General features: G+C 34.9%; 1 protein-coding gene and 1 long non-coding RNA gene across 3 annotated transcripts in view; one reads left to right on the top strand and one right to left on the bottom strand.

Annotated features, from left to right (window-relative positions):
* The window catches only part of LOC120353296, a 73,262-nt gene continuing 56,925 nt past the window's right edge, over positions 1-16,337 (top strand). Inside the window, exons 1-3 of the mRNA XM_039436469.1 lie at positions 1-38; positions 720-903; positions 6,369-6,484. Coding sequence (XP_039292403.1) covers positions 899-903; positions 6,369-6,484 — 121 coding nt within the window. The 5' untranslated portion in view covers positions 1-38; positions 720-898. The remainder of the gene's footprint in view (positions 39-719; positions 904-6,368; positions 6,485-16,337) is intronic.
* The window catches only part of LOC120353297, a 49,280-nt gene that overhangs the window by 19,331 nt on the left and 13,612 nt on the right, over positions 1-16,337 (bottom strand). Inside the window, exon 3 of one of the 2 annotated variants that reach the window (XR_005572281.1) lies at positions 12,091-12,460. The exons of the other annotated variant lie outside the window; for it this stretch is intronic. This is a non-coding gene — a long non-coding RNA (uncharacterized LOC120353297). Of the gene's footprint in view, positions 1-12,090; positions 12,461-16,337 lie in introns of those variants that run through there. 2 annotated transcript variants of the gene reach the window in all.

The raw sequence follows: 16,337 nt of genomic DNA, 5'->3' as shown, positions 1-16,337 counted from the left end.
ACAGTAGGTATGTATGATTCTGGAAGCGATTTGTTCAAGTAAGTAAACTATTATTAACAAATTAATAATTGCAATTGATAGTTATTTTAAAATAAGATTAATGTTTCCGTAGGAAATGCTTGAAAGCGCATAAAAATGTTTGGGTGGGTAGGCCTGATGCCGCCAAACTTTGAAGAACGCTCACGATCAGGCGAACAATCTTCCAATAAAAACAATTTTAACTAATTTTGAATTTTGATTCTCGTTTTAAAATGTTGGAATTCAAATACTCGAGAGCATTTTAAATTTATCATAAATCTTTAATTTTATTATGATAATCTTATCTACAAACAATAGACAATTCAATTTTTTTAGGTTAAGTATCTCGATTTTTGTTTTTGATATCGATATTAACTTCAGTTTCAATATTTTTGGTAATATTATTTGTAATTACTAGTGCCCTGTACTGTCGTTGGATGGGTGACCATTTGTTGTTCTCTCCCAAAGTCCCAAACAACTTACATTTACGATCGGGCGGCCAGCCACTAACGGTAGGACATGCATTTACATGTATGTTGAAAATGCACAGACTTGTGTTTCACACACTTTTTCCAATTGTATCAATGAATCAATACTGTGTATAAAGAATCAATTCAACCGAATCAAATTTGTTTCTAAGTTGTCATTTTAAACAATAAACTTATCCTATCCTAACCTAACATGTTTCGGTGACTTTTAAGCCTGCGGCGCCCAGGTGGGTCTGGTGTGACCGGAAGTGGCAGCTCAGCCACTTATATCCGGATATCCGGAAGTGTGAATCCGGCCTTCCGCAACTTTGGCGAGCGTAGCGCCCGCGACGAGAAAGTGCTCAACTCTTGCCGGCGGCTTGGTGTGTTTGTCACGTTCAAGGGATGGCGTAATGAGGTAAAGTCATGTAGGGAAGATGGCAGAAGATGTATCATGGTATAGGCCGTATCATATTGTGTTGGTACTGTATCATGTGTGGTTATACTGAATCATTTTGTTGTGATAATGTATCACCAATCAGCACACATTGTACAGTATCATCTCATCTTGATACACAACACCATAATTTGATACAAAACTTACAAAATTTATAATCCCTATACCATGAGATATCTTCTAATGCTATCTTTTCTCTATGGTAGGCGTATCACCATAAATGATACAGTATCTATTTCTAACAAATATGGATTCCTGGGATTATACAGTTGAAGTAGTTGACCCCATGATTTCAGACCACTGCGCAGTTGTCTTCCAGATCCAACAGGAGGCTGGAAAAGGTGAAATTGCATCAGATGCTGCATGTAAATCAAATTACAGCTCCTACACCAGAGTAAATTCCAGAGCTCTGTCAGAAATTGAGCAACATAAACTGGAATCAAATATTCAGCACCACACATCCAGAACTGACTTTTGATATATTGATAACTGGGTACATAAGCGCCTTCAACTCTGTATACCCGAAAGTGAGGAGGAAATCCACAAGACTCAATAGAGGTCCACTGTTCCACACTTCAAACGAGAGAACATGGTTCACAGAGAATCTCTGTAGGCAGAAGAACCTAGTGATGCTGCTAAACCATCAATATAAGACAGCTGAAACACAAGAAAAGAGACAAAACAGCTACAGGCTCTACCTGAGAGTAAACAATGAGTACCGAAGGAATGTCAGACAGGCAAAGAGAGAGCACACAGCCAACATCATTATGAATGCAGACAACAAGTGCAAAGCGGCCTGGGATGTGATCAATGAACATCGTCCAAAGAAGCCCCAGGTAGACTCTCCACTCAGCCCAGACGATTTCAACAATTATTTTGTTGAGGCTGCTGGAAATGTGTTGAAGGACCTGGACGAAACAGGCGACCACGATCCAGTTGTTGGCATCAACACCAGAGGTGGTGTAAGTATGTATGTGTGGAAGGAGGTTAACCCAAGGAGGATACAGAACATTATCAGAGGATTGAAGAACTCCAAAACACAGGACATTTATGGCCTGTCAACATTTGTCTTGAAATCCACAGCACACTTAATAGCAAGACCAATGGCAAGGGCAATAAATGATTGTCTCAGTGTGGGTAAGTTCCCGGATCTACTGAAGATTTCAAGAACAATACCGATTCACAAGAAAGGTGACACCAGCATCCCATCTAATTTTCGACCAATATCAATAGTCCCAATTTTGTCCAAGGTCATTGAGACAGAAATGAAGGTGCAAATCACAGAATTTCTGGAGGGGAACGAAATCCTGGCAAAATCCCAACATAGCTTCAGAAATGGGCGCTCAACTACAAGTGCATTGCTCACCCTGACCAGCAAGATACAAAGTGCCTTTGAGGGTGGTGAAGCCCTGGCCCTCACAATGTGCGACCTGAGTAAGGCTTTTGATTGTGTGCCGCATGACTTACTCATCAAAAAGCTTGAAATGTATGGCATGAAAGGGACCGTGCTGAAAACAATTGTAAACTACTTGCAAAATAGAATGCAAGCTACTTCAATAAAGGGAGCGACTTCAAGAATCAGGAGAGTAGAGCATGGTGTACCACAGGGTTCAGTGTTGGGACCCTTGCTGTTTATTCTCCTCATGAATGATTTCACAGCAAACGAGGAAGCAGTGATTTTTGCAGATGACACTACAATAGCAGCGAGAGGTCCAACAAGTGATGAGGCTATTTCAAGATCTGCAGAACTGTTATGCAGCGCAAAAAAGTGGTTCTCAGCAAACAAACTAAAGCTGAATGAGGACAAAACAAATACCCTCATTTGCTCACTGCGACGGCAGGAGGCAGAACCAGTCAAGTTGCTTGGCTTCTGGCTGGATGGAAGGCTGAGATGGAGTCACCATGTGTCAGAAGTGTGTCGAAAGCTTTCCAGGGTAATATACCTGCTAAAAAAGCTCAGACATGTGGTAGGCAGGGATAGTTTGGTGATGGCATACCACTCACTCTTTCACAGCCACATCATGTATGGACTGATCCTGTGGGGACATGTACCAGCAGCAAAGGATGTGCTGCTCCTCCAAAAAAGAGCAGTCCGAACAATCACATTCTCGGGAAGTAGAGACCACTGTAAACCTCTCTTCAAGGGTATGGGGATCCTCACCATCTACAGTCAGTACGTGTTCTGCTCACTATCACAGCTGATGGTCAACCAGGAAGACTGGACGAGAAGAGGCGAAATTCACAGCCACAATACACGCCGAGCTGCTGACCTTGAGGCATCCCACACACGATTGAGCAGCACCTACAACAGCTACCCAGCAGCAGCCATTCGAATGTTCAACAGGCTGCCCAGCGAAGTGAGAAATCTACCAAGAGATAAACTGCTTAGCACAGTGAAGCTGAAGCTGAACGACAGGCCACTCTACTCATTTGCTGAGCTTGAGGACGAGCCCCTTTTTTGAATCAGTTCTACTCCAACGACTAGCCAAAATGGCTACCAACCAACCTTGTTTATGACACTGTCTATCTGGAATCCCCAGTCTTCGACAACGACAACAAGTATCAAGTAAGTAAGTAAGTAAGTATCAACACAATATGATACAGTATCATCTCATTCTGAAAACATCATCATAATTTGATACAAAACTTCCATCGTTATATCCCTATACCATGCGGGATATCTTCTAATGCTATCTTTTATTTATATCACCATAAATTATACAGTATCAACACAATATGATACAGTATCATCTCATCTTGATACACAACACCGTAATTTGATACAAAACTTCCAAACTTTGTATCCCTATACCATATGGGATATCTTATTATTATGCTATCTTTTCTCCGTGATATATTGCACTTGAAGGAAAATAGTGGCATCCACTCTAGTGACGGCTAATAAAATTCAGTCTATTGTCCGAACCTGTAAGAAGGGGGGCTATGTCCCCGTGTGTTGGCGTTTGCCAATGATAGCGGCTAATAGTGGATGTCAATATTGTCCCTGTGTGCAGTGTGCTCTAAGGATAATTATTGGTTTTAGTCTGAATAAAATAATTAAAAACAGTTTTATTTCCGTCACATCCACATTTATATAATGGGCTCCACGTTATAATGGCAGTGTTTGTTTTCCAATAGTATTGCTATCTTTGTCTATCATTCAACAAAGCTGATAGCGCTATCTCTTTCTCGCTTTGCTCTGTTGCGAGAGCAAAAAACAATGTAAAATTAATAATCAATTAAGAAAATAGTTCATCTTAATTATGAAAATTGATTATGAGATTATTGAAAAATATAAGTTTTTGCTCAATAAAATATAGTTGATTATTTTAAACGAGAATGAACAGTTAATATTACATCAATAAACCTATATCAGCTACCGTCTACAGAAGGCATTAACAAGACAGAGTTGTTAATGATCGGCAACGTTGTTTTCCTATCTTTCTCCACTGCCATTATAACGTGGACCTCACTATAAATGTGGATGTGACAAATATAGAACTGTCTTTTTCAATTTTGGAGAGATTCCACAATATCAATTCTTATTCAACATATTTTATGGATGAAATAAGTTGAAACTTGTACCCCCTTGTTTGAGGAAATACAATCTAATATTTAGTGCTAAAATGCATAAGACTAGGCACACACCAGTTAGGCCCGCCGCAAAGTAGACCCACGTTAATCCACGAAAAGCAATCCACGCCGTGGAATGTTTTGAAACCATTGCTAAGCTTCTCCAGACATCTGTGTAATAAATGCAATGCATAATCTACTTGTCAGCTGATTGATCTATATATATAAAAGCGAAATAGCACTCACTCACTGACTGACTCACTGATTCACTCACTCACTCACTCACTCTCTCGCAGAACTAAAAATCTACCGGAAGAGTTCAAAAAAGTTCAAATTTGGTAGGTATGTTCAGTTGGCCCTTTAGAGGCGCACTAAGAAATCTTTTGGCGATATTTCAACTCTAAGGGTGGTTTTTAAGGGTTTAAAGTTCGTCTTTTAGCATGTATATTCTTCTTATTCCAATATCTTAAAATTATAATTGATATGTGCATACCATATGTTAATATAGAACTATAATCTAGAGAGAGTACCTCTTCGAAACAGTTGTTCTGGTAACTAAATTAAAAATTTTGTCAGGTTGGCATTGAGTTGAGGTCTACATGCAGGCGAGCGAAGCGAGCCCCCTGATCTCATTTTTGGACGATCCAGTCAGGGGTCCAGGGGGCGGAGCCCCCTGGCTAGACGGATATGGCGAGCGAAGCGAGCCTAACGGCTAGTTATAAATAATAATTCTATAGCAATGGTTTACAAAACATCCCACGGCGTTTAGGCTAGGCACACACCAGTTAGTCAAGACAAGACAAGACATGATCAGACACAATCATAGTTTCATAAGCAACTATGTGAAGTATTGTGTCTGATCATGTCTTGTTTTGTCTTGACTGACTGGTGTGTGCCTAGCCTGAGTTTTTATTGGACTCATTTCACTGGGTACACCAGATCTGGTACCGGTACTGGAGATTTAACCCCTCTTACTGTATTTATTTGTGTCTGAAAACCATTGCAACAAATTTCAATGCCTCAGCTAGACAATTTATGACTTGGGTCCAAACGATTGGGCGACCTAATTTGAGACTAACCGACATTTTTAGGGGGCTCAAAATCGAACGTACAAAAATCGATGTGTGTGTAACTGGCTTAACTTATCTCATCAACTTGAATAAGATTTAAACATACCTCCAACTAAATACATAAGATTCAATTAATTGTTTATCCTTCATTATTCAATTTGTGAATTGAATTATCAATTAATTTAATTTATGGTATCACCATAAATGATAAAGTATCACCACAATATGATACAATTAATTTCTGAAAATTTTGTAAATTGAAGAACTACAAGACTTAACCTGTTTCGGACTATGTGTTATCTAAATTTGGGAGAGGAATAGCTAAAGGTTACCTTATTTTTCCTCTTCCCATCATTTTGATAATGTACTTATTATATAAATTAATAAATGAATAATTTGATTTGTCATTGATTCTTCAATTCTAATTGTAATTTACTAAAGAGTTTAAAACTACGTATTTTAGCTATCAAAACAATATTGTTTTCCATAATATGTTATTGTTTAACTGTTGGTTCAAGCTGGATTCGCAGTGAAAGTGAACAGAGAAAATATAATTACCATAAGTTCCAACAGTATTATTCTTACTTGGCTGGGCTGAGTGTGAAAAGTCCGATTACAACTTGTGTGAATTATATTTTCACTTTCACTGTTGTGTTCAGCTTTATACATCTCAATATATTTCATTGCTTATTAATTTAACCTTTTACTGTATTTTAAAATTAAACATGCATAACCTAGAAATAAAATTATCAATTTGTTAAATAATTTTCATTTTATTTTCAGTCTTATGCTGTGTGAACTGAATTCTTTGGAGTCTCAAGAAATTACCTCTTTCTATGACTTTCAAGAACTTCTGTATTCTCAAGAGCATCTATTGAAAATGTATAGGTGTGTAACATGTGAGTTAAAATTTAAATAAATCAAATATTATTTAATTTAAAAAAAAATTGCCTGATGATATCAGTCGTACCCTAAGATGCGTTTACACCAAAGTTATTAACAAAATGTTTATTTTTCCGTCCTTATAGATTCTATTAGATTGAACGGAACTTGACAAACACATGATATGTTCATCATGTGTATGATGAGTTATGTTCAATCTAATAGAATCTGCAAGGATGGAGAAATAAACATTTTGTTAATAACTTTGGTGTAAACGCAGCTTTATATGAGTTATTAGCCTGTTGTCGGTTTCACTCCAGTCTGTCCAACATTGTTATAATGGGAAGCATAAATGTTTTTAATAATAAATTAAGACCCTTTGAAGTGAACCTAACCAGGTAACTTGAACATAATATTGTGTTGGGTTGGTAGACATATACAATATTCCCCAACACCTATAAAACATCTACAAGGCTGGGCCCACACCAGTTAGTCAAGACAAGACAAGACAAGACATGATCAGACACGTTTAGTCACAATACTTCACATTGTTGCTTATGACGCAACTCAGACTGATTAGTCATTGCAGTTAGACATGACTCCATGAGCAACTATGTGAAGTATTGTGACTAGTCGTGTCTTGACTAACAGGTGTTTTCCCATCCCAAGGATGGGCGTACACCGGTTACGGTAGACAAGGCTAGTCACGTTTAGTCACAATACTTCACATAGTTGCTTATGAAGACATGTCTAATTGCAATGACTAATCAGTGTGAGTTGCGTCATAAGCATCAATGTGAAGTATTGTGACTAAACGTGTCTGATCATGTCTTGTCTTGACTAACTGGTGTGCGCCTAGCTTTAGTCGTTCCCCAAACGAATATCTATATAGTAAGGTCCCTGTTATGATGGCAGTTTTTGGTTAACATTGGTGTTGCTGTCCTTGTCTATCATTCGACAAAGCAGAGAGTGCTATCCTGCTATCCTTTTCTAGCTCCGCAACATTGCCTTATCGTTTTTCAACAATGTAGAAGGATTGAGTTTATTTAATAACACATTTATCGTAGTTTATTTACAACAGAAAGTTGGCGAAGGTAACTCATGAAATAAACTTGAAAATAGAAAACGTTTTTAGAAAGGTATCATAGTTTTATCAATAGAAAAGTTTGTAGGTACAATCAATTCAGTAATATTATAGTTTACAAAAGGCATAACTTGGTAAAAAAATGTTTCTTAACAATTTTAATAAAAAGAAATGGCCTCCACAACACCCCTTATAGCCAACCCAACACATTTGAAAAACAGCCCAATAGCTATTCAACAAAACAATTTTTCTAGACAATTTTAATAAAATAAAATGGCCTCCACAACACCCCTTCTAGCCAAACCGTTCCACCACAAAAAATCATATTATTTATTAATATTATTTTTGTTATGACAAATGTACAATATTTTTTTTCAACAATCTTTAACAATTCAACAATTCTTTAACAGCTTACAACTTAAAAAATTAATTTTCTCAATAATATAATTAAGCAATATTTTCTAACAGCCCAATAGCTATTCAACAAAACAATTTTTCTAGACAATTATAAAATAAAATGGCCTCCACAACACCCCTTATAGCCAACCCGTTCCACCACATTTGAAAAACAGCCCAATAGCTATTCAACAAAACAATTTTTCTAGACAATTATAAAATAAAATTGCCTCCACAACACCCCTTCTAGCCAAACCGTTCCACCACAAAAAATCATATTATTTATTAATATTATTATTGTTATAACAAATTTACAATATTTTTTTTCAACAATCTTTAACAGCTTACGACAACTTAACAAATTAATTTTCTCAATAATATAATAATTAAGCAATACTTTCTAACAGCCCAATAGCTATTCAACAAAACAATTTTTCTAGACAATTTTAATAAAATAAAATGGCCTCCACAACACCCCTTATAGCCAACCCGTTCCACCACATTTGAAAAACAATCATATAATTTATCAATATAATTAATTAATGTAATGACAAATTTACAAAATATTTTTCGCAAGAATTTAACATTTATTTTTTTATTTATTACAATTCAATAATATTTTTCAACAGCTTATGGAAATATAAACAAAGTATTTTTTCCAAATAATAACAATTTCGCAATATTCTTCAACAGCTTAATGACAATTTAACAAAATAATTTCCTAGATGATTTTAATATAATAAAATGGCCTCCACAACATCTCTTATAACCAATCTATTCCACTCCATTTTAATCAATATCAATATTATTGTAATGATAAATTTACAATATTTTTTTCAACAATATTTAACAATTCAACAATTTTTCAACAGTCTATGACAATTTAACAGAACATATTTTTCAATTTATAACAATTCAATAATATTCTTCAAGAGCTCAATGACTATTTAACAAAACAAAATTTATAATTATTATTGAACGAAAATCCTAATTAGCATTTGAATAAATGCATTCTCTATTTAATTCCATCTGTAAAACAAAATTTCTAAACAATTTTTATAATTGTTATTCTTGTAACAACAATAACTTAATTCAAAACAATAAATTATTAGTACAAGATTATGATAGAAATCCTCTTTACATAAAATAGGTATGTTTGAAATACAATATTGGAAAAATAATTTTCATTGGTTTAAGGCTAGGTTGCACAAAAGCCGGTTAAATTTTAACCGTGATTAACTTGACGAGAACCAAGCAGAGAAGGCGTTTTTGAAAAGACGGCTTCTCTGATTGGTTCTTGTGGAATTAATCACGGTTGAAATTTAACCGGCTTTTGTGCAACCGGCACAAATACTAGATACTAAAAATACAGTACATAAGTAGAAATTGAAATTAGATAATAAATATTTAAATTAAAATTAAATAATACCTAAAATTAATATAAACTGCTGCATCTTGAATCCTTGAATATAAATTAGCAAACATAGAAAAAAGGGAAACAAATACAAAAATGTAATAAAGATAACTGATCAATTAAATGAATTGACAATTAGTAAGACTCGGGAGTCCCAAGCCTTATATTATAGTAATCACTCGACAAAAATGCATTAACAACAAACATAATACTCATGGGTCACAACTAATAACACATAACACTTATTACAAAGATACTTAAGAACATATTTAAGAATACACACTTCATAAGAACATAATTTTATTACACAATTAAGCTGGGCTTACACCAAAGTTATTAACAAAATGTTAATAGCTTAATCCTTATAGATTCTATTACTTTGAACGCAACTTGACAAACACATATGTCCATCATAATGTATGATAAGTTATGTTCAATCTAATAGAATCTATAAAGATTAGGTTATTAAAATGTTGTTAATAACTTTGGTGTAAACGCGGCTTTAGATGTCTAAGATTTTTAGTTCTAACCAAGAGTAGCCCAAACGGAGTAGCTACAAGAGTAGTATGTGATATATTTATGATCCACCATAATTATTTAAACACATATTGATATTTTTGTAAATGTGCTTTTTTCTTTAACACTTTTTTTATTAAAAGTTTACATCTATGAACAAGATAAAAATAAAATAAAACATCATCTTTGAACGTTCATCATAAAACTCTCTAACTTGTTATCCTATTTATAAACAATTTGTAGCCAAACCAATCCATGAATAGTGTTTATGACAAATATCATAAACAGTGTTTATGATATTGTCATAAAAACATTACTAGTAGTTCTGTGAACAGTAGACCTCGCGCTCAGTAAGTTACGTTGACCTTTTGTTATGTTTTCTCAAAAATTAATAAATAATTTATCAATTTAAAATGTCTAGAAAAAATCCTAAATAAACATAGAGCTTTCTGTCCTATCGTACCGTGACGTGTCGTTCCGGAATGTGAGTGTGAGCGCTGTTATCAGGTCTGGCTGCAACTGTCTACAAAGTTGATGGAAAGATACATTTTCAAGATGTTCGATGTTTTTGAACGGGTAGTATTATAGTCCACTAGACAGCTGATTTATGATGAATAATTCTATAGTCTGATTTTTTACTCCAATATTGGCGTATGGAGGAGGCTCTTTTTTCCTTTTATTATCCTTGAAATGCAAAAAACCTTGTATATACGTCGACGCGCAATTTAAAAAGGAACATACCTGTCAAATTTCATGAAAATCTATTACCGCGTTTCGCCGTAAATGCGCAACATATAAACATTTAAACATTAAGAGAAATGCCAAACCGTCGACTTGAATCTTAGACCTCACTTCGCTCGGTCAATTACAAGTTAGCTTGTTTTTAATGTTAATAAACTTATTTCAAGGATATAATATTATTATGTTGGTTCTCTATATTTTGATGACTGCGATTAAAAACTTGAATTTTGAATTGAATAAAATATTGATCACTAAAAGATATCAGTCGAATAAAATATTAGTGGATTGTGATGAACCGTATGTTGGAATGGAAGATGATGATGTATTAGAGAACGTTATCTAATTGAAATTATGATTAGTTTGAATTCTACTGAAGAAGCACATAGGCCTAACTAATAACACATTCCAGACTAATGAACAGTAAATTTAGCATGCACAAACCTCGGTTTTATACTGCGGACAAAAATCAAGTTGCAACAAATATTTACCGCACAGTTTATGTTCATTCTGGAGGCAATACGAAACATTGAAAGCATGCACTCAAAATACAGTGTAGACTTTGATCCATTTGAGAAGAGACACTCCAATTATCCTGAAAAATATTCAAGGAACAGATGAATTGAGTACAATATTTTTGAAATTTACAAAACAAAGTAACAGAATTTAAAAACAAATGAACACAGGTTGAGTGAATAAATTGTAATGCACTTGGTAACATTAGAAAGTAGAAGCTGAAAAAAACCTGAAACAAATTTGAGAAACAGAGCAGTCAAGTAAAATATTTTAAAAATGTTTAATTCAAAGTAGAATAAAATCAAAGTGTGAATAGATTGAAAAAACAAACATATAAAATGAGAATACCTCATTAATACTGGAATAAACTGAAACATATTAGAGGAACAGAGCAGTTAAGTAAAAGATTTTAAAAATGTGTAAGTCAAAGTAGAATACAATTGAAGTGTGAATAGATTGAGAAAACACAATAAAATGAGAATACCTCATTGATACTGGGATAACCTGAAACATATATCAATATCAGAGAAATTGAGTAAAGAAAAATTTTCAAGATGTTCGATGTTTTTGAACGGGTAGTATTATAGTCCACTAGACAGCTGATTTATGATGAATAATTCTATAGTCTGATTTTTTACTCCAATATTGGCGTATGGAGGAGGCTCTTTTTCCTTTTATTATCCTTGAAATGCAAAAAACCTTGTATATACGTCGACGCGCAATTTAAAAAGGAACATACCTGTCAAATTTCATGAAAATCTATTACCGCGTTTCGCCGTAAATGCGCAACATATAAACATTTAAACATTAAGAGAAATGCCAAACCGTCGACTTGAATCTTAGACCTCACTTCGCTCGGTCAATTACAAGTTAGCTTGTTTTAATGTTAATAAACTTATTTCAAGGATATAATATTATTATGTTGGTTCTCTATATTTTGATGACTGCGATTAAAACTTGAATTTTGAATTGAATAAAATATTGATCACTAAAAGATATCAGTCGAATAAAATATTAGTGGATTGTGATGAACCGTATGTTGGAATGGAAGATGATGATGTATTAGAGAACGTTATCTAATTGAAATTATGATTAGTTTGAATTCTACTGAAGAAGCACATAGGCCTAACTAATAACACATTCCAGACTAATGAACAGTAAATTTAGCATGCACAAACCTCGGTTTTATACTGCGGACAAAAATCAAGTTGCAACAAATATTTACCGCACAGTTTATGTTCATTCTGGAGGCAATACGAAACATTGAAAGCATGCACTCAAAATACAGTGTAGACTTTGATCCATTTGAGAAGAGACACTCCAATTATCCTGAAAAATATTCAAGGAACAGATGAATTGAGTACAATATTTTTGAAATTTACAAAACAAAGTAACAGAATTTAAAAACAAATGAACACAGGTTGAGTGAATAAATTGTAATGCACTTGGTAACATTAGAAAGTAGAAGCTGAAAAAACCTGAAACAAATTTGAGAAACAGAGCAGTTAAGTAAAAGATTTTAAAAATGTGTAAGTCAAAGTAGAATACAATTGAAGTGTGAATAGATTGAAAAACAAACATATAAAATGAGAATACCTCATTAATACTGGAATAAACTGAAACATATTAGAGGAACAGAGCAGTTAAGTAAAAGATTTTAAAAATGTGTAAGTCAAAGTAGAATACAATTGAAGTGTGAATAGATTGAGAAAACACAAATAAAATGAGAATACCTCATTGATACTGGGATAACCTGAAACATATATCAATATCAGAGAAATTGAGTAAAGAAAAAATTGAACAATTAAAAGTACGAGCTTTGTTTTTGAACTAAACTAGAACGGAAAGATAAGCACTACCATACATCCACCTGGAGTGATTGCTTCTCTTGTAGAAGAATCAGAGTTTCAAATCTCAGTATATACTAGTTTATAATAGAACAAGTATGTTCTAGTATATACTAGTATATTGCCTTTACTAATAGAAGATTCGAACATAAAACTAAATTCTCATATCATATGCACTGCCTGATCCATGGGGGTTATTCCTCATATCTGTAGGAGATGTAATAACTAGCTACAGCTCGAAATTACACTGTTTTCATCAGAATTCACAACTATAATAAATACGAAACATGATTATCGATATTTGCAACTTGAAACGAAATAATTGATAATGCATGTGAGTTAAGACTTAAAAACTAAGATTAGTGATGAATTTAGCCCCAAAACTATCAAAGGATAGCTTTGATCCCCCCGTTCCCCTGCCAACCAGCAAAGGCTGAAGGCAATATCAATGAACATATGGCATCTTGAAACTATCATCTTATGAACTAAGATTAGAGATAAATTTATCCCCAAAACTATCAAAGGATAGCTTTGATCCCCCCGTTCCCCTGCCAACCAGCAAAGGCTGAAGCAATATCAATGAACATATGGCATCTTAAAACTATCATCTTATGACTAAGATTAGAGATAAATTTATCCCCAAAACTATCAAAGGATAGCTTTGATCCCCCCGTTCCCCTGCCAACCAGCAAAGGCTGAAGGCAATATCAATGAACATATGGCATCTTAAAACTATCATCTTATGAACTAAGATTAGAGATAAATTTGTCCCCAAAACTATCAAAGGATAGCTTTGATCCCCCCGTTCCCCTGCCAACCAGCAAAGGCTGAAGGCAATATCAATGAACATATGGCATCTTAAAACTATCATCTTATGAACTAAGATTAGAGATAAATTTATCCCCAAAACTATCAAAGGATAGCTTTGATCCCCCGTTCCCCTGCCAACCAGCAAAGGCTGAAGGCAATATCAATGAACATATGGCATCTAAAAACTATCATCTTATGAACTAAGATTAGAGATAAATTTATCCCCAAAACTATCAAAGGATAGCATTGATCCCCCCGTTCCCCTGCCAACCAGCAAAGGCTGAAGGCAATATCAATGAACATATGGCATCTTAAAACTATCATCTTATGAACTAAGATTAGAGATAAATTTATCCCCAAAACTATCAAAGGATAGCTTTGATCCCCCGTTCCCCTGCCAACCAGCAAAGGCTGGAGGCAATTTGAATGAACATATTTCAACTTAAATCTATCATCTTATTAACTAAGATTAGTGATAAATTTGTCCCCAAAACTATCAAAGGATAGCTTTGATCCCCCCGTTCCCCTGCCAACCAGCAAAGGCTGGAGGCAATTTGAATGAACATATGGCAACTTAAAACTATCAACTTATAACTAAGATTAGTGATAATTTGTCCCCAAAACTATCAAAGGATAGCTTTGATCCCCTTGTTCCCCTGCCAACCAGCAAAGGCTGGAGGCAATTTGAATGAACATATGGCAACTTAAAACTATCAACTTAATAACTAAGATTAGTGATAAATTTGTCCCCAAAACTATCAAAGGATAGCTTTGATCCCCCGTTCCCCTGCCAACCAGCAAAGGCTGAAAGCAATATCAATGAACATATGGCATCTAAAAACTATCATCTTATGAACTAAGATTAGAGATAAATTTATCCCCAAAACTATCAAAGGATAGCATTGATCCCCCCGTTCCCCTGCCAACCAGCAAAGGCTGAAGGCAATATCAATGAACATATGGCATCTTAAAACTATCATCTTATGAACTAAGATTAGAGATAAATTTATCCCCAAAACTATCAAAGGATAGCTTTGATCCCCCCGTTCCCCTGCCAACCAGCAAAGGCTGGAGGTAATTTGAATGAACATATTTCAACTTAAATCTATCATCTTATTAACTAAGATTAGTGATAAATTTGTCCCCAAAACTATCAAAGGATAGCTTTGATCCCCCCGTTCCCCTGCCAACCAGTTAAGGCTGGAGGCAATTTGAATGAACATATGGCAACTTAAAACTATCAACTTAATAGCTAAGATTAGTGATAAATTTGTCCCCAAAACTATCAAAGGATAGCTTTGATCCCCTTGTTCCCCTGCCAACCAGCAAAGGCTGGAGGCAATTAGAATGAACATATGGCAACTTAAAACTATCAACTTAATAACTAAGATTAGTGATAAATTTGTCCCCAAAACTATCAAAGGATAGCTTTGATCCCCCGTCCCCCTGCCAACCAGCAAAGGCTGGAGGCAATTTGAATGAACATATTTCAACTTAAAACTATCATCTTATCAACTAAGATTAGTGATAAATTTAGCCCCAAAACTATCAAAGAATAGCTTTGATCCCCCATTCCCCTGCCAACCAGCAAAGGCTGAAGCAATATCAATGAACATATGCATCTTAAAACTATCATCTTATGAACTAAGATTAGAGATAATTTATCCCCAAAACTATCAAAGGATAGCATTGATCCCCCCGTTCCCCTGCCAACCAGCAAAGGCTGAAGGCATATCAATGAACATATGCATCTTAAAACTATCATCTTATGAACTAAGATTAGAGATAAATTTATCCCCAAAACTATCAAAGGATAGCTTTGATCCCCCCGTTCCCCTGCCAACCAGCAAAGGCTGGAGGTAATTTGAATGAACATATTTCAACTTAAATCTATCATCTTATTAACTAAGATTAGTGATAAATTTGTCCCCAAAACTATCAAAGGATAGCTTTGATCCCCCCGTTCCCCTGCCAACCAGTTAAGGCTGGAGGCAATTTGAATGAACATATGGCAACTTAAAACTATCAACTTAATAGCTAAGATTAGTGATAAATTTGTCCCCAAAACTATCAAAGGATAGCTTTGATCCCCTTGTTCCCCTGCCAACCAGCAAAGGCTGGAGGCAATTAGAATGAACATATGGCAACTTAAAACTATCAACTTAATAACTAAGATTAGTGATAAATTTGTCCCCAAAACTATCAAAGGATAGCTTTGATCCCCCGTCCCCCTGCCAACCAGCAAAGGCTGGAGGCAATTTGAATGAACATATTTCAACTTAAAACTATCATCTTATCAACTAAGATGAGTGATAAATTTAGCCCCAAAACTATCAAAGAATAGCTTTGATCCCCCCATTCCCCTGCCAACCAGCAAAGGCTGGAGGCGATTTGAATAAACATGGCAACTTAAAACTATCAACTTATTAACTGATATTAGTGATAAATTTAGCCCCAAAACTATCAAAGGATAGCTTTGATCCCCCGTCCCCCTGCCAACCAGCAAAGGCTGGAGGCAATTTGAATGAACATATGGCAACTTAAAACTT

This window comes from Nilaparvata lugens, chromosome 10, assembly GCF_014356525.2.
Source record: "Nilaparvata lugens isolate BPH chromosome 10, ASM1435652v1, whole genome shotgun sequence".
In the NCBI taxonomy this organism is placed as follows: Eukaryota; Metazoa; Arthropoda; class Insecta; order Hemiptera; family Delphacidae; genus Nilaparvata; species Nilaparvata lugens.
The sequence above is the reverse complement of the archived record's forward strand: the minus strand, read 5'-3'. Positions and strand labels throughout refer to the sequence as shown.